General features: G+C 37.7%; 1 protein-coding gene across 1 annotated transcript; it reads right to left on the reverse strand.

Moving 5' to 3' along the window:
• Positions 1-7,982: 7,982 nt before the first annotated feature.
• Positions 7,983-20,272, reverse strand: CCDC28A (coiled-coil domain containing 28A; the record flags this gene model as incomplete). The annotated part of the gene is given in 7 exon segments (XM_080807100.1): positions 7,983-8,534; positions 12,111-12,133; positions 13,975-14,129; positions 17,067-17,230; positions 17,966-18,165; positions 20,018-20,152; positions 20,156-20,272. Coding segments are annotated over 7 exon segments (849 nt in total). The 3' UTR covers positions 7,983-8,479.
• Positions 20,273-20,340: the final 68 nt, after the last annotated feature.

The raw sequence follows: 20,340 nt of genomic DNA on the forward strand, positions 1-20,340 counted from the left end.
AAGACAAACATTTGCAGGTCCTCTGTTCTTACCACACTGGAGAGAGATGGAAGAGTGTTTTAAAAATGAGTATCTTGGAAAAGCATGTACCAGATTGGGAACTATTTTATTTTAAAGATTTTATTTATTTGAGAGAGAGAGAGGAAGCAGGGGGAGGGGCAGAGAGAAAGAATCTCAAGGGGACTCCCCGCTGAGGGCAGAGCCTGACTTGGGGCTCAATCCCACAACCCTGAGATCATGACCTGAGCCGAAATCCAGAGTCGGATACTTAACCGGCCAGGCACCCAGGCGCCCTGGAATAATTGTGGAAATATTACAATGACAACACTGAATTTGGATCCCTGTTCTGACTCTCCTTTCCCCCAAGTGAAGCTTTACAAGTTATTTAGTGTCTGAGCCTCAGTTTCCTCATGTGGAAAGCAAAGCAATGCAATGCTGTGCCTTGGCAAACTACAGTGTAATAATGTGTTGTTCAGAGGAAAACCTCACAGCAATGTGGGAAATTAAATACCTCCTTCTGAATCAACATGAAATCAAAACAAATCCTTAGTTTCCTAAGATGCCCAGCTGTTGTTATGTGAAATCCCTCCAAGAGCCAACATAAGGAGTTTTGATTTAGCAAGTTCTTGAGATTGTTATTATCCTCTGTGTTAAGGGATCACTGAGTTATGTAACAAGCAGAACATTGCAGAAAGAATAGTCACCGTCTCTGTTGGTGGGTGTAAATATCTGAGTATGGTAAATCATATATAGATAGAGATACAAATATAAAGATAGAGATACAAATACAGAGAATGGGATTGGGATATAAATTTCCATGGGATTATTTATATTCTTCTAAGATGTCAGTTTTGTGGATTAGTTATCCAACCCAGGGAGAAATGGCATGTTGGCAATCATTACTTCTTTATTTTTTTTTGAAGATTTTATTTTTTTTTGAAGATTTTATTTATTTATTTGACAGAGAGAGATCCCAAGCAGGCAGAGAGGCAGGCAGAGATGGAGAGAGAGGGAAGCAGGCTCCCTACTGAGCAGAGAGCCTGATACGGGGCTTATCCCAGAACCCTGAGATCATGACCTAAGCCGAAGGCAGAGGCTTTAACCCACTGAGCCACCCAGGCACCCCTCATTACTTCTTTAAATTGGATGATTTCTTTTCATATTCTAGCATTTTGTATTTCTCCAAATAGTAACTCCGTAAGATATTAATAGGCACTTCCCAGAAAAACAGAATCTGTGGTTAAATATGCTTGGGAAATGATTGATTGAACAAAATTAAACAAGTTTCTTTTTTATAAGATGTTTTGGACACCTTAATATGTTGATACTCGTGAATATCCAAGAGGAGGAAATGATATGCAGCATTTCCCTTGTTCATTCTTTTTTTAATTTTTTTTTTAATTTTTAAAGCTTTTCTTTATTATATGACAGAGAGAGACACAACGAGAGAGGGAACACAAGCAGGAGGACTGGGAGAGGGAGAAGCAGGTTTCCCGGCGAGCAGTGAGCCCAATGTGGGGCTTGATCCCAGGACCCTGGGATCATGACCTGAGCCAGAGGCAGACCCTTGTTCATTCTTATAGGAGCCTATAATGAGGTGTATCAGCATTGTGATACAGTGATCATGGCGGTTATCTCATGCTGTGTAAAAGAGAAGCCCAAAACTTAGGGGCTTAAAATAACGAACATTTATTATTTCACATTTTCTCTGTCAGGAGTCAAGGCATGGGTTAACTAGGTCCTTTGGCTCACAGTCTGGCAACCAAGTTTCACATGGGGTTATAGTCATCCAAAAGCTGGACAGGGGAATGATCCACTTCAAGGCTCATGTCAGTGGTCGTTGGCAGGATTCAGTTCCCACAGACTACAGGAACAGGGTCTCAGTTCCTTGTAGGCTGTTAGCTGGAGGATTCTCCTCCATGTGAGCTTCATTCGCTTATTAGCTTACAAAATGGCAGCTGGTTTCCATCCAGGTGAACAAGTGAAAGGGCAAGACAGAGCAGGCAAGATGGAAGTTGGAGTCTGTGTAACATAAGCGCAGAAGCATCACTTTTTGATTAGTCAGAACATAGGTGAGCAAATGTGGTTAGCAGTCCATATTCAGCCTGTCAACCACATTTGTAAATAGTTTCATTGGAATACAGCTAGTCAAAGTTATTTACATATTGTCTACGGTTACTGTTCTACTGTAACAGGAAGAACTGAGTAATTAGGGAGAGACCGTAGAGGTCATAAGCCAAAAATATTTACTACCTGACCCTTTACAGAAAAAGTTGGGCAACCCCTGCATTAGAAACAAGTCTAGCCCACCCTCGAGGGGAGGGGTTCATGAGGGCATGGATATCAGGAAGCTGGGGTCGTTTGGGAGCCATTTTAGAACCTGCCTACCACATAATGCCTGCACTGATTTGGCATTTGGCAAGTATTTGTTGAATGAGTAAGTGAATAATTGTTTACATCCCCTAATTTTCAAATTCAAGGGCTGGAAAGCAAGTTACAAGCTAAAACAAAAAGCCAAATTCCTTCACTAATTATTAGGATTTGACACCTGTGTCACAACTGTGACAATTATCAACTTGTGTAGATCTTATTAGTAATCTCCATCAAGATGTTAAATGAGGTAGATGGTAAAATAACCTTAGGAGTGAATTAATATGTACATCTGACAGATTATTCTTTCACAACATCAGCAAATTGGAAGAAAGGGAAGGTTTTAGGGTGCTCATTTGGAATGTGAATTCTGGGGCAAGAGTACTTCTTGTGAATTATGTTCACAATATGGCAGTCCCTGATATCTTCTATCCCCAAGAGCGACTCAAAACCTCAGTGTACAAAACCAAATTCTCATCCATTCTTCATCTTTTCTCTGTGCCCTTTCTCCAAGAGCCAAAATACTATACCATGAAGTTCTTCCCTGATCGTTTAGGATTTCTCTTGTTCTTACACAAAGTATCGAGTCACGCCTAGAAAAGTAAAGGTCCAGCCACTCCCGTGCTTATGGCCCAAGGTGTCCACTGAATTGAGGCCCTAGCATGGGTGACACCAACTGGAAACCCTTTCTTACCTGACCCTGGAAAACAAGGGCTCTAAATGTTTCTGAAGTGTGTTGCAAGAGGGAAATGAAATTGGAGACCTCAATCTGGTTCTTCTCATTTAGAACTAGATCTAACATACATGCTGTTACAAAATCAAAGTGGGGAGGCAGCCGTGTGAGAAAAGCTATGGTTATTTTAATGTTTGTTTGAGTGGCTACTCTGACCTGCACTGTGCTAGTAAATCTCTTCCCCATACTCCAGCTCCTTCACTTCTCCCATTCACCCTGGCAGTTAGATTGCGGAGGAGAAAGGCCAGGTAAAGAAAAGCATCCAACGTCAGACAGGGAGTAATTGGTTATTAAGTTTAAAAAGTATACTGGATTTTCCCTAAAGAGCGAGTGTAACAAATAGGTTGTATGACTGCTATGGGTTCATTTGGAAATAAAATTTCTTTTACATGGCTGACCATACAACTGGCTATTGATGAGGAAATCAGCAACTGACACTAGCAGTGCTTTGCTTAGCAAAAAAAAAAAAAAAAAAAAAGGCGGCGGGGGGGGGGGGGGGGGGAGAGGCGCGAGGTGGGAAAGAGCTTGTTGTGTGACAACCAAAGCCAGATTAAGGGTTAGGATGGCTGAGCAATTGGCAACCCATACAGAGAGCTAAATTGTCACTGGGGTAAAGCAGAATCTTAACTGCCATTAACTGTTTCCCGTGGTGACTTCTTACACAGCAGGAGACTTGTAAATTCGCCTAGTCCTCCTCCACTGCAGGACTCAAGTGCTCAAGTGATTCGAAGGAAAATTAGAAACAAAACATTGTTCCCTGCCACAGAGGTACCTACATTTTGAGTTCTCTTATGATCCACACACGCAAGTTGTACCATGATTCATTTATTCTCTACAATTTAATCCCGAGAGCATGTTCTATATTTTCAACATTTCAGAGGCGAAGTCCCCTAAACTTTCCAAAATATGTACCTGACATTCCTTCCATGAGAAACTTTTAAATTCTATGCACTGGAAAAAAACTCTATAGAAAGTCTTCCTCTTGCATCATGAAGACGGAATAAACTACTCAGGGTGGGGCAGAAATCCCAATTTAACCCCTTAAATATGCCTCTCAAGAGTTATCTGGGGGGGGACCTGAGGGGTTCAGTTGGTGAAGTGACTAACTCTTGATTTCCGCTGGGGTCATGATCTCCCTTGAGTCCTGAGATAGAGCCCTGAGGCTAGAACCTCCTTGAGATTCTCCATCTCCCTCTGCGCCCCTCCCCCACACCTACTCAAGCATGTGCTCTCTCTCTTTCTCTCAAATAAACAAATCAATAAAATCTTTATAAAAAGTTTCTGGTTCTAGGGGCATCTGAGGGGCATCTGAGCCTTCGGCTCAGGTCATGATCCCAGGATCCTGGGATCAAGCCCCGCGACGGGCTCTCTACTCGGTGGGGAGCCTGCTTCCCTTCCTCTCTCTCTGCCTACCAGTGATCTCTGTCTGTCAAATAAATAAATAAAATCTTTAAAAAAAAAGTTTCTGGTTCTAAAGATTGCAAAAAAGAACCAGAGTACAAGAAAAATGTGTGATTAGTGAAAGACAGAAATAAAAGACTTCCAGAAAAGTTAAATGTATTCAGGGCATGAAGAAACATGACTTATTTTGAACATAAAGTGGTATATAATTTTTATTAAATGCACAAATTAGTAATGGATAATGGAAGTGATGATATATTTGGAGGAAGCCCGCACTATTGGTAGCACAGAAGATGCTAAGTATGCCACGTTTGTGAACCCAGACTGGACACGATCAAATGCTGGATTGGCTCACTGATAAATAAGTTTAAAATTATAAAATTAGAGGCGCTTGAGTGGTTCAGTCCTTAAGTGTCTGCCTTGGGCTCAGGTCCTGGTCTCCGGGTGCTGGGATCAAGCCCTGTATCAGGCTCCTTGCTCTGCAGGAAGCCTGCTTCTCCCTCTCCCACTCCCCCTGCTTGTGTTGCTTCTCTGGCTGTCTCTCTGTCAAATAAATAAAAATATAATCTTTTAAAAAAATAAGTAAAACTATAAAATTAGAGCTGCAACAAGCAGCAGCTGTACTATTTAAACTTGTTCAGGAGAAATGAACAGTTCTGGCTGTTCTCAAACTTTCAAGTCTCTAATCCCTACTTTCTCCTTCTGAAATAAGTTTTAGAGCATGATTTTTGAGGTTCCCAAGGTGCACAACTGTCAAGACGGGCCTGAAAAGAGTGGCCTGGGTTATGCTGAACTTGGATAGGGATGATGTCAGGATATTCTGTTCTGATAGTTACGGCAAGAATGATTAGGAAGCGCAGCATGAATATTTTTCAAAAAGAAAAATATATATAAGTATCATGTCTTTATTTGTCCTGTTCATCAAATCTCAGCATATTAATTCCTAGAGCTATGCAGTTCTAACCAGGCACCGTATTCACCACAGAGTGTGTATTTCCCTTCTACGCCCACCCCACCACCCGACTCCCCACGCAGCCGGGACTCCATGGTAGGAGACTGAGAACTTGAGAACAGGCAGAAAGAGAGGAGTTGGTGTGAACCAGTCTGGGGTCGAAAGAAAATCAGGGCTTTCTAAAGTGCTCAATAACTTGACTCCATTTCTATCCCAGATGAATGCTCTGGAGGAGGTTCAGTTCCCTTGCCACCGCCCAACTCAAATCTACGCAGATTTTTGTTTCTCCCCAGAGCCACTGCAGGGTTTTTTGGATAATTGTGGGGCTGCGGAGGTTCTCAAAGTCATGGGGTTGGGGATGGCAGTGTCCTCCTCAGCGCTGTTTAGGGTCTCCCAGGCGTGGCGAGGGGAAGCCCGTGCCCATGGGGTCCCCAGCAGAAGATGCGCGGCCCAGAAGCAAGGGCTTTACCTCCCGGAGGTGGCCGAGGGACCGGGCCCGGAGCGACTGCCTCCTCTTTCCACCGCGGAGTGAAAAGCAGCAGCTCTAGCTAGCGGCCTCAGCAGGGCGCCGTCTCCATGGAGACCGACAACACCCTCCCCATACTCCCACCCCGGCGCCCCCGCCCCACGCACCAGGCGTGCCTGCGCCTGCGCGCGGAGACAGCTGGACCGTGTGCGCCTTCCCCGCCTGGCGCGCGCGGAGCCCTGCCCGGTTCCTTCGGCATCCCCCGGGGAGCCTAGGGTGGGACCCCTGAAGGCTTGGAGCAGAGGGGCAGACGCCGGGTAGCGGGACCCCAACCAAGATGAGATGGGACGCTGAAGCCAGCAATATTAAGGCCCGTGATGGGAAAGGTGGAGGATTATCTTTGGCAAATCCTCAAGACTATTTTAATACTTATCAATTTTAGCGTTATACAGGAGGAACCAAAATCAAAGCAAACAAGCTTAAGGGATCTGGAGGCAGCACAGAATATGATAAATGGCTTGCTCTGGCAGTATTTTTTTTAAGTCATTGGTAATTAAAATTTGTCTACAGGGAATACACAACATCTATATAATATATAATTTTGTTCTAATACAGTTTTGTCCTAACCCAGGCACCTCTTTTTTTTTCCTGCTGCCTTTAATATGTTTTTGTATGAAAGGATACAAATTAGATAAGCTAAAATTTTATTACCTGAGGCCCCCATGGGGCTCCTTGACACAAAGGACAAATAAACCAAATGAATAAACAAGGTCAATTTGATGCCCTGTCGCTAATCCACAGGAAACAGCTTTTGCTTTACCTCTGTCTCAGGACCCATCCAAGAAAAACACGTCACATGGCAAAATTTGCTTTTGCTCTATCGGGTCCTGAAATGCTATTTCCCCGTGCTGGAATCCCTGTTTTTGCAACCCACGTGAAAAGTTTAGAAGATTGTCTTTAACGTTCTGCTAATTTTCTCATTTTTAAAAGGGGTATCAAAAAGACCCACTAGATAAGTCGGTCAAAATTCTTTGAACTCAGAATGCCAAAAATTACTAAAATCAAGATTTGTATCATTCAATGACTTTCACCCTCCCATCCCCAAATCGGTGCTTGTTTCTCTATCCTGGAAACAAGGAAGAAGCATGGGCCTCTTCTAAAATGTGAAGGCAATTGAGCTATGATTGAATAAATATAATGTGGCATATCTACACAATAGGATATGATCTGGTTATATGTATATGTGTGTGTGTGTATACATATGCCATATATATATATATCTGTATATATATATAGATATATATAGTGCTGATCCATGCTACAACACAGATGAACCCTGAAACCCTGAAAATACTGCGTTAAGTAAAAGAAGTCAGTCATAAAAAACCATGCTTGATTCCTTTCATACAAAATGTCCAGAATGGGCGAATTCATAGACAGCAAATAGATTACTAGTTACAAATGGCTGGGGGGGTTGGGATATGGGGAGTGACTGCCAATGGGTTTCTTTTTGAAAAGATGGAAGTGATGAAAATGTCCTACAATTAGATTATGGTGATGGGTGCACAAGTGTGAATGCAGTAAAAACCACTGAGCTGTACACTTGAAAAGGTGTATTTTATGGTGTATGGGTTAATTATTTCAAAAAAGCTGTGTAAAATGGGCAATTAACTGATGTTTGCTGTGTATTAGTGGTGTTAGCTGTTGTGATAAGCAACTTATACACACCTTTTTACTTTCTCCTCATAACCAGTACAAATTGGTTATTAATCTCTAGATGTTTTTCATCTCTAGATGAAAAACAAGGTAAACCCAAAGAAACAAAGTAAATGTGCATGAATAGAAAGCTAAGGGGCAGAATAGGGATTCAAATCAAGGTCTGACTTTAAAGCCCATGCTCTTTGCATGACTGACACCAATACTGAAATGTGCACAAGGTGCAAAATCTGGAAGAAAATTACATAACCCAAAATTTTATAAACACAGTGTACTTTGGAGGATGGAACTCTTGTATCCCCAGATTGAAAGACTACAGGGCTCTTCAAAATAAAACAATAAAGACCAATTTAAAACAATCACTTTATTAAAAATAGCAAATTTCACAAATACTCATTTACCATTTTGTTGTCACTGACCACTGGAAAACACCAGTGTGTATACTGATTGTCTAACATAAACTGTAGCGGGGCTGCCACAAGAAGCCTGTGCATCATCAACTTATAAGCAACATGGGAATAAGTTTGGTGAGCTCAGGAAGGAGAAACCTTCAGCCCTATTATTAACATTCTGCACAATGCATTTCAAGTATAACCCCCATAAGGCAACAATGGAAAGCATAGCAGCACAACCTGATTAAGCCTTCAACAAGGCCGAGGCTCCAGTTAGGATGAATAGCAGCGAGTCAAATTTACTAAAAGCAGGAGTGAAAACAATCATTGCACTGGCACTTTAATCACTTTATTCCTTATTGTGGAAGGTGATTCCGCTACTGGATTCAGCTGGGAAAGTAACGAATGCTGCTCCTCTTCAAGCCACAAGAAAGCAACCACATGTCGTTTTAGCTGGTAGAAGTATTTGGAACATCTTGTGCATCAGCCAAATGTAGTTTTTGTCTGAGTTTATCAGTTAAGAAGATTTTCATTCTGTAATGAGGACTTCTTTTAAATTATGGGAAATTACACTCAGGAGCTAAGAAAGAGTTATTAAAATAAAGGAAATATGTTTAAAGGGCAAGTGCCTATGTGGCTGAGAAACCTGAATGTAACAAGACAATTTTTAAACATAGTGAAGTTTTATATATATATGTATATAGTATATATACATATATATAAAAAATATATAGTATATAAAGTATATAAATTAGAAATATAATATATTATAATAATATATATTAATATATTAAATAATTATAATTATATATAATTATATTATCATAAATATATAATTATATATAATTATTATAACTATATAATTATTATAATTATAAAATATATTAAATTAATATATTAATATAACTAATATAATAATAAATATAATAACAATATATATTATAATATAAAGTATATAAGTTATACTATATCCAAAATCTGAAGACTTAAAAATAGTCACTAAATCAAGATTATGTTCCAGGTTCTAGTAGAGCACAGAATTATTTTAAAGTGGCAAGAATTATTTTCATGGTAAGGAACTAATAAGAGGTAAATATGAAAACTTACCAGATTTTTAAAAAATCATTTGAGAGGACAACACCAGTTTATTATCCTTGGGAAAACAACTTCTTTGTAAAGGTCAAAAATAAAATGATAGCTCTAAATCTTTTCTTATAATCTTCTGGATTATTCTTTAAGAAGACTGGAAACAGGATGGTATTCCTGCGGATATTATTCCCTTTCCTTCTTATCATTGCCTTTCATTTTCCTCTTTCATCTCTCTGTATGATCCACCTGCTAACTATTTTTTCAAGACCCAATTCAAACAATGCTATGGATACACTGAGGACAATTCAATGTTAGCAAGACACACACGGCAGAAATTGCTAAAATACATAGACATGAGTATTGCCAAAGACATTCTCGTCCAGTTGGAAAGCTGAGATTTAACATATACAAAAATCAACAGATACTGAAATAGGCAGAATGCTAGTCTGAGGTACAGATAAAATGCTTTATGGAAGTGGACAGCTTTGGTGTTATTTGATAAGGGCAAGGGGGAGGCCAGAGCAACTCTAGGTAGGAAGTACAACCTGAAAAAGGTATCACAGTGAGCATGAACATGATGTCTTCTTTGATATCCAGAGAACCAGCTTAGTGGCAATGAAAAATATAAGAGGATATGTAGGTTGTGATCATACTACTGAGAGCCTTTAGAAAGTCTGACATGGCAAAAAACTTAGTCTCAAATAAGAATGGCAAGATGACAGTGATGTTTTTAGGAAGAATTATTTAGTGGTGTCTAAAGTTTGTCACAGCACTGTCCAAAAAAAAAAAAAAAATATATATATATATATATATATATATATATATATATATATATATACTGCAAGCCACAGATATAATTTTTAAAATAGATTTTATACTAATGTATCAAAAAACTATCATTTCAGCATATAATCACTATAAAACATATTGAGATATTTTGTATTCTTTTTGTAACACTAAATCTTTGAAATCAGATGTACAAATTATAGTTCTAGCACATTTCAATCAATCGTATTAGCTATTTCACCTGCTCAGTAGCTACATGGCTAATGGCTGCCATATTAGACAGTGCAGCTCTAGAGGTGGAACAGAAGAAATTTGAAAGGTTATGGAATAAAGTGATGAGGGTGAGGAATGAAGAAAGAATAAAAGGCAGAGCTGATGATGCCTGAAAACTAACTATAATTAATAAATGGCAATAATTTCCTGCCCACATCCAGGTTCAATGGCAGAGAGTGCCATGAGTAGCAATGTCTGGTATAGTCATAGAAGGAATTTAAATAATCTTGGAGACTGAAATAACAGAGGCAACTGATGACAGAGAGGGAAATTAGGAGGGGGAAGTCTGAATACAGAGAGAACAATTATTACAAATGAGGGTTGCCAAACTTTGCTCAAGGCTACACACCTGCTTACCAAGATTTGAAACCAAGCAATTCAAAGCCCATGCTCTTGTAGTCTATCATGTTGCCTTGTTCAACCGTGGTGACTGAATCAAGCCAAGTGGTAAGATAAGTAAATCTAAATGTTAAACAAAAACTCAGAGGATAGGAGATACTGATGTGTCATATGCATGGAAAGAATATAAAGCATAGAATAGAGAGCTCAGAATGAATATAAGGGAAAGAAAAAAGAACTAGGAACTACTACTAAGAGAAGCTCATAATTAACTCATATCTAATCCTCAAATTAAATCCTTCTTGGTAATGATATTTTACATTAATGTCTCCCACAGTTTATGTGGCTTCTCAAAACCTTATTTTCTTCATCTGTAAAATGATAAGTATAATACCACCTACTTACAAGGGTAGGACCAAATAAGAAAACGCATGTAAAGTCCTTCATAAAATACTTGACAAGTAGTAAGTACTTAAGTAAGATTAATGATTTTTATTATTAGATTTATGTATACCTCTCTAATTCTTCACTGTTGTTACTGCATAATTTAGTATTTTTTTTAAAAAGATTTTATTTATTTATTTGACAGACAGATCACAAGTAGGCAGAGAGGAGGCAGAGGAGGCGGGGGGAAGAAGGCTCCTTGCTGAGCAGAGAGCCTGATGCGGATCCCAGGACCCTGGGATCATGACCTAAGCCAAAGGCAGAGGCTTTAACCCACTGAGCCACCCAGGTGCCCCATAATTTAGCATTTGATAACAGTATATGTTATTAACAATAATGGTTTTTTATTAACAATAATGGTTTATATATATATATATATATATATATATATATTCTCTACAGTTTGGAAAATTTCATATACACATCATTATATGTAGCAATTACCCCATATTACAGAGGACACTCTGAGATGTTAAACAACTTACCCAAAATTAGTATCAAAACCAAATTTCAAAAATCAAATGTCTTGACTCCACAACCAGTATCCTTTTTAGTATCTCATTATTTAGTCCAAAGGGACTAAACTCTCAAATGATTTTATAGGCAGAATCATTTCTTATTGTTCTTATATATCTCACATTGTATCTGCCTCTCTGTCCAGAAATACATTTTGTATAATTCCTGAAATAATTGCTCCAAAATGAAATGTCAAAACCTGAATATTTTACATATGCCTTGGTGCTTTCCTTTAAGCTAATCCTATAATACACTTTATATATGCATCTAAAGTGTTCTATGTAATGATAGTAAATTAAGTATGGCATTTTATGTCCACATATCCAACTGCTCTTTAACTTAAGAATCCAAGAGTCAAAATAATTTCTATGGTAATAGCCTAATCCTCAATTCTCCTGATTAGTATTTTTAAATCTGTTTTAAAAATCCAAAACAATACAAAGCAAAGCAGAACAAACCAGAAACAAACAAAATGGCAACATACAAAAGCAACTAAAAATTCCATTTGGAAACCAAAGGGGAAGAGAAATGGCTCCAGTAAATAATAGTAGGTGTCCTTGTTCACTTGATTGAGCTATTCACTGGAGTTATAATTTGTAAACTTTTCACTGTTGATATTAGACAAAAGGATACATGGAAGAATTCAGTTCTTCTAACTGTAACACAAAGAAACAAATTTAATTTTAATTTTTATAAGAAAAATATCTTAAGTAGGTCATTGTTTACATATTTTAGAATAAACTATTTTTCATTTAAGCTTTCTTTAAAAGAAAAAGTAAGATATTGAAAAAACTTTCCAAAAATTTCCAGGCTAGGAAATTCACTTACACAAAATAATTATAAATTACCTTTAGCATTTATTAAATGCTATATAAGAAGAGAATGCTATATAAGAAGAGAATGAAACCAGATAATAAAAACTGGAGTTTTATAAGGATTCTTAAAACCATAAATAATTATAATCATCTCTATTAATAGTTTTAAAAAGTTGACATTTTCATTATCAAAATCTTTAAAAACTTTGTAGATTACAAAAAGATTTCACATAGCATTCAGTTTTCAGGATGAGGTAGAATTAATCACACCTATTTTACAGAAATGTTACAGAAACAAAGTTATAGAAATGTTAACTAAATTGACCAAGTTACACAGATATAACCGAAATGCAAACCCCAAACTAAACAAAGGCTTTCTGGTCTCAAATTCAGTGTTCTCACCATACTACAGTCACTTTCCTAAATGTACTACAAAACAAGCTTGTATTTATTTATTAAGAGGAACTAGTAGAAGGAAATACTTGTAAGACTGAACATAGGAGATGTAAAATAAACACACAGGCTTGAAACATTGAAAGTATGGGCATATCATTTCCTGCACATTTAGTTACTCAAAGGAGAAAGAGAAGGAACAGAAATTAAACATTTTTGTCATTAGTGAATATGGAAACTATTCTGAAACTAAAGTACCAATTTTTCTTTTATTCCAAATAAATGTTTAAAGAGACCAATTTCATTAATACCTTTTAGTAGAAGAACCATACGTAGTGTTATAGATGGGATTATGTCCTCCCCAAACTCATACATTTTAGCCCTAACCCCCAATACCTCAGAATGTGAGTATATTTGGAGATAGGGTCTTACAAAGATGGAGTAAGTTAAAATGAGGTCATTAGGGTGGGCCCTAATCCAGTATGACTGGTGGCTTTACGGGACATAGGCACCCACTGATAAAAGGGGAATGCCATCTAAAGATGAAGGTGGGCATCTACAAGCCAAGGAGAGAGGCCTCAGAAGAAACCAGTCCTGCTGATACCATCTCTGGGCCTCCAGAACTGTGGAAAAGAAACTTCTGGGTAGCCAGTCTATGGCGCTTTGTTACAGCAGCTGTAGCAAGCTGATACACATAGCATGTACTAAGTTACCTTAAATAGCAAATACAGTTCTGTATTTAGAAATAAGTAACCACTATCTGAGTGAATAACATACAATGTATCCATCACATCCGGATCTTCTATATATTAAGATCTTATCATATTGGACAGAAGTGAATCTTTCACTTTTAGATTTGCCAGCATTCTCAGAATATATGCTTAGATGCAAATATGACAATTTCTTTGAAATATATTTCTTTTAAAAAAAAAAGGGCAGAATACAACATGTGTGAAGCTTGAAAATACTACATTAAGTGATAGAACCCAGTCATAAGGAGCCACACATTGTGTGATTCTCTTTATATGAAATATCCAGAATAGGCCACATTCACATAGAGAGTAGATTAGTGGCTGCTAAGGGATGAAGAGAAGGGAGAATTGAGAGGGATAGGGTTTCTTTTAGGGGGTGATGAACATGTTCTGGAATTAGACAGTAGTGATGTCTGCAAAACACTGTGAAGGTACCGAAACCACTAAATGGTATACTTTAAATGATTAAAATGATGAACTTTCTTTCAGTAAAAAATTTTTGTGAAAGAAAAAATAAAGAAAAAGAATTCCACTCACGTCAGACAGAAGCCTGTCCAGATTGGAGTCACTGGCTGTTTTTCTCTTATCCTCAGGAAGTTCCTCTAACTCCCCATAGAGCTCCAAATTCAAGCGAGCTAATTTCTCCTGCATTCCCCGAACATGTTCCATCTGTTCAATGGAACATTCATTTCCTGGGGGAACATCCCAGAACATTAATAAAGATTAGGACAGTTCAAACTAACAGCCTTGAGGAAAAACTTCTAAAACTCAAGGTGCTCACAGGAAATTAGCTTTCTTTCTGTGGTGAATTACATTGGTAATGACTGCGTATTTTCTGTGCATAATCACAAATCAAATCCTGTTTTCACTGGAAAACAATGATAATCTAAGAAATGACTGTGGGCACTGAGAAAATCAAATAGGAAAGATTTTCTGCAAAAAACAAAACCATTCTGTAAAAAACAAAACCATGACTCAGTTGGTGCAGGCCTGCGACTCTTAGTCTCAGGGTTATGAGTACAAGCCCTGTGGCAGGGGTGGACATTGCTTGAAAATAAAATCTTTCAAAAATTAAAAGAAAAATGAACCAACTAATACCCAAAATCACCCTTAGGTAAAGAAAGTTCTTTTTTTGATAGTAATATCATTTCTAGAAGCAATAGTGTCATCTAATCATGTTCAATTTGACAACTGCCATTTGAACTGAGTGACATAATACTTTATAATAATGAGTAACCTTGAGACTCCTATAAGCACTTCAACCATGAAAAAAAAAAAAAGAACTTCAATCATGAATCATTTTGCCACCAATTATACATGCCTCCTTTAAGAAATAAAAGTGAAAATATTTATGAAGAATATTATGATGCATGAGAAACACAGTGTAATATTTTCAGTAGTATACTCAGTAATGCAAGACAGCTTAATTGCTGAAGGACAGGTTTTACATTATTTATTGACCAGAGTTCTCTGAGGTGGCATTATCTGTTCAGGGCAGCTAATATATATATATATATAGTACATGATATATTACATATTTCATACACTTTAAGTATAGCCTCTATAACCTCTTTTTTTTTTTTAAGATTTTATTTTTAAGAAATTACTATACCCAGTGTGAGGCTTGAACCTACAACCCTGAGATCAAGAGTCGGATGCTCCACTGACTAAGCCAGTCAGGTACCCCTAGTCTCTACAACCTCTTGATACTAAAGTTTTTTCCTAAAAAACCTTGGTTTTCTCAGAGGTATACAATAGCTCAGCTAAAGAAGTATATATCTTGAATCAATAGGAATTCATGTATATTACACTATAATTTCCTCCAGCCAGCTTTATATCATCTTCATAAATCGACAATATTATGTTGACTACTGATATATTTTTTTAAATTTATTTGACAGAGACAGAGAGAGCACAAGTAGGCAGAGGGGCAGGCAGAGAGGGGGGAAGCAGGCTCCCTGCTGAGCAGAGAGCCCGATGTGGGGCTCCCTCCCAGGACTCTGAGATCATGACCTGAGCCGAAGGCAGAGGCTTAACCCACTGAGCCACCCAGGCACCCCAACTTCTGATAATTTTGAAGCTAGTTACAGCTCTTTAAAAGTCATCCTTTAAAAGTCAGATATTTCTGAGATATTTAAAAGTCTGATATCTCTGAGAAAATATCTTGTATTTCCTTTGTTTTTCAACAATTAGTAGTAATCTAGAAGGTCAAATGGAAGAAATACCCCAAGAGAGGGGCCTGTGTGTATGTGTGTGTACATACGTATAGACTGGCACACATATAAATGCATCAATTTTTAACATACATAGAGAGAAAAGAGGGGGACAATATGGATTAAAAATAGAAAGAAGCAGAAATCATAAGGGATCCAGGTGAGAACCATGAACCAACATGAGAATAGAAGCTCCAAAAGGATAAAAAGGAACAGATGGAGGTGGAATCAATTAACAGAAAAAATGTTACTTTAGATGAAAATGAGCTGGTAGATATGAAGGGCTCACTGATTCCCTGGCAGAATTAATGAGAAGAGTTAAAGAAAAAAACTTCCAAACATTGACCCCTCTAGTGTCATCAGCATTTTATGAAAGAACTCTTTTCTCTGAATTCCACCAGCAACAGGTTATTACCAGTCTTTTAATTTTGCCAGTCTGCTGGTATGAGGTGAGATTTATTGTATTACTATTGCATTTGTGGTTGTTAAGCAGCTGAACTGCTCTTTTTAGGACCTCTACCCAGTTTTCTATTTGGTTATTTACCCTTTTATTGGTGGCTTCAAAAAACCAGCATGTATGCTGATGACATTTATGCATTTGTGTGAGATTCTTCATGTGTGCATCCAATAATTTTCAAACTGCTTTATACAAAATACATGTACATAATTTATCAGACAAGACTAATAAGGTAAGTTGCAAACTGAATACAAAAACTGACTACATACTTTGAGAACTCATATTCAAAACTACCTACTCAGAGTTCTTAATGGGACAATCAGTTAACTGTTCTCTAGATTCATGAAAGAACAAGAAAATCAGATTCGTTAAATTCAAAAGTAAGGAATGGTGGACAAGAATTAAGTTTAGGCTTAAAAGCATAAATAAAAATGATCCTGAGACTTTCCCAAACCAAAACATTAAGTCTCAACTATTTAACTGATGAAGAATATTTTTTATTTGTTACTTTCAGGATCGTTATTCCATAATAGCAATCCTACATTAACATTTCAACCAACCCTCCCTTCTTAAAAAAAACTTTTTCCTGGAACCTGTGTGGCTTAGTTGGTTAAACATCTGACTCTTGATTTTGGCTCAGGTCCTGATATAAGGGCTGTGAGAACGAGCCCTGCATGGGGGTTGGCATTGGGCATGGAGCCTGCTTAAGATTGTTTCTCTCCCTCTCCCTCTCTCTTCTCTCTCTCAAAAATAAATAACCCTTTTTCCTGAAAATTTCGAAGATAAATTATAAACCATGACAAATGAAATCTAGGGTGATTGCCTTTTATGCCTCTGGACTCTATTTTTTAAATAAAAAAAGAAAATGATACTTTTAAAAGAAATGGCAAAACAAATGCAAAAAAATAGGATGCAAACATCTTGAAAAGAAAAACAAAAGGGAAATATCTATGGCTTGCCGAATGCCTGAAGTTTTCCAGAGTGGAAATCATTCAAAAGGCTGAGAAGCCCTCTCTCCATCTCCTGAACGTCTGAGACGTCGGTGAGGAAGGAGTGCTGAATAGGAGTCGGTTGTGCACCTTTTCCTTCTCCACCCTGAGGTCTGGTCTTTTCTTTCATCACTCTGCAAAGATGATGCAATACAAATATTAATTGTATATGAGTATCTTTAAGAAGAGAGAATTATGCATATATATAGTACATATAAGATACATATATTATCTTGCTTTCCAAATATCTAAAACTACAGAATGCTCACATACATACAGCAGTATTATATACCACACTTAAACTTGTTGCTCCTGTTTCCTTTAGAGCCTCAAGACAAATGATGGTCACCAAATATTAATAATGAGTTACTTCTAGGTAGTTTTAAATTTCTTCTTTGAACTTTTCTTGTGTTTGAATTTTTACAATAAATATGAATCATTTCTATGACAGCAATGAAGCCACCCTTTTTAAAAAAAAAAAATAAAATTACCAAAGCACACTCAGCTTAGTTTAAAAAAAAAAAAAACAAAATAATACATTATATGTTCATTTAAAAAAATTAAGTACAAAAAAACCCCCTGTATATTTTGTTCCATTTTCTGGCTAGTGCATCAACTTTGTCTATTTTCTCACTCAGTCTATTTTAACAGGAGACTAAGTAAGGACCTTTAAACCAATCATTCATTCTGCATGTTCTAATCCCTACACATTGTAACCTTTATAATTTTTTTTTCTAAATCACAAATAATATGTGCCTCAACTATTTTGAAAGTTAAGCCAAGAGAAAAAAAGTGTTATAAGAATTACTGGATTTAGTATTTACCTTGATAGCATGTTGCTGTGATATTATGAAAGAAAAAAAATTCACCTTTTTAACTTTGGTCGCTGTGAAGTTGACTGTGATGCAGGATTTGAAAACCCCGTGCTTTTACTAACTGGAATGGCATTTTTTTTGGCATTAACAACCTGAGTAGAGTGGGCACTAAAAGACTTAGGACTCCTCCTCTTCACTTTCCGTTCCTCCATTGTTCTAAGTTCCTTACTGCACCAAGGCCAGCTTCTTAAAACCTAAGGAAATACAGCAAAATGATACATACAGGCTAGAATATGCAAAACTGAAAGGGGTTTGAAGACCCACTTCATAGGCTGATACCAATATATCAAGAATTTCAGAGGTCATTAGATAAAGTTAAAATAAGAAGCCCTTAAGTTTAACCTACTGTGCTGTATACACAAAAACCCTAAGCAAAATTACCTGTAAGAAATTTTTTCCACCATTTTTTAAATTCACTCATCCCACAAATATTTACTTTCTTCCACTTCCCAGGTACTATTCTGGATATTGGGAAAATGGTAGTTAACATGACAAAGTCCCTTTCCTCAAAAAGCCTGCATTATAGATGGGGAACAATACATAAAAAAATAAACAAAATAGCCATGTGGTATTCTCAGCCTGACTCAAGCTCTAGATGGCCTTTAAATCTCCTGCTAAAATCTGTTCTTAGAAGAACCAACTACATTTAAACAGATGTGTAAATGAAAAAGGTATCTGCATTTTAACTAATAACTAGAAACCTTATTTCAACCACCAAGCAGAAACTCAGTTTCTGCCTAGGGATAATACTGATTCTAGTTCCTTGATCAACTGAAGTTCTGTAAAATTAAACTTCTTCCATGACTATTTTGAATATGCTTTCTCCACCTATTCCCAAGGATACATGAAACTGTATTATATATGTTTAGGTTTGCTAGTATCAAAAAAGTTGCACTGTGAAGTTCCAGCTGGCCTTTCCACAGAGAACACAGATCCCATCTTTTCCCTTTACTTCATGTACCTACCAGCTTTATTTTCCTAACAGCCATCTATCTAAAAATATCCTTCTATATTTTCTTTTTACTTATGCACACTATTAAATTCTTAATTATATTGTTTCATGTATCATGAGATGAGAAATTTACACGGCTATTTACCTCACCAGGCTGTAAAGTGCCTTAGCAGTATTAGCCCTTTTTATGCACACTGTGTTGAATCTAACTACGCTATGACTATCCCAAAAGATTCAAATCCACTGGTTACACTCCTAACATAATTGAGAATTTTGATGAAACCAGATTTTTTGCTATTGTCTAAACTTGGTGCCACTAGCACTGGAATTTAAACCATTTCAGCTCACTCGGCTCAGGCTGACTCTAGACAATTATAACTGGAGCTATGGTACTTCTAAAGAAGCAAAGGTTTTCAAGGAAAGGCTATAATGACTAGTCTTTAATTCCAGATACCAAGTGAAAATTCATTCAAATCCTGGCTAACAGTTTTTTCCTTTAAGAAGCATTTTTAGTAACAGAATAGGCATTTTTGCACTGTTTCAGCATGAAACACAAATTAAATGGAATTTTAATAAGCAACTGAACAGAGACAATGGGTTATTAGTTCTCCAAAGAGGTAAGCATCTGTATAAACCCATAAACACACTAACCTTTGATTTTAATGATGCTAAAACATATTTTGTGATACGAGAAAAAGAAAGGAAAAGAACCCTACGAAGTAAAGCAATGCAAATAAACCAACAGTGGTTTAAACTACGAAGTACCTAAGGGCCAGGGCTCGAAATTTGTTTTTGGAAAGGCAAATCTCTGCCCCAAGAGAACCGAAATCTTTCCTGTACACCACGTAGCAACGAAGGTTTTAGAGAAGGCCTTCGCAGACTGCTCACAGTTACTCACACACGGGTTTGGATTGCCAGGAACCCACAGCCTCCAAACAGGATTACTAGGAATCCCTCTTGACTTCACCTCATTCCCCTTCCCCAGTCAGCCGCCACGGTGACCCTTCAGCAACCCGAATTGAGCAGTGGCCACGGTAGTTGGTGAAATGGGCCTAACGCGACACTGCCAGAGCGTTTTTGCTTCCACTTCATACCTGAGGAAGGAGAGGATCGGGGTCCTCTTTCTCAAACTGCAAAGACCCCGAAGCCTCCGAAGCCACTGCCGCAGCTGCAGCCGGCGACGTTACTGCTGCAGCTTGAGCCGGGGTCACATCCCGGACCCTGCTCCCTCACAGCCCATTTTGTTTACGGAAATGACGTAAGGAGGCGGAGCCTCCGTGCCCCTGGCGGGAGCCTCGCCTCTTCCTGCCCCACCAGTGTGGCTCGCGTCTCCGGCCTGGGCACCTCATTACTTCCACTGTCCTGCCCTCAGATGTACTTTAGGTGGACGTGGAAAGGAAGACTTCATAGTTGGGCT

Source organism: Martes martes (assembly GCF_963455335.1).
Source record: "Martes martes genome assembly, chromosome: 6".
Classification (NCBI taxonomy): domain Eukaryota; kingdom Metazoa; phylum Chordata; class Mammalia; order Carnivora; family Mustelidae; genus Martes; species Martes martes.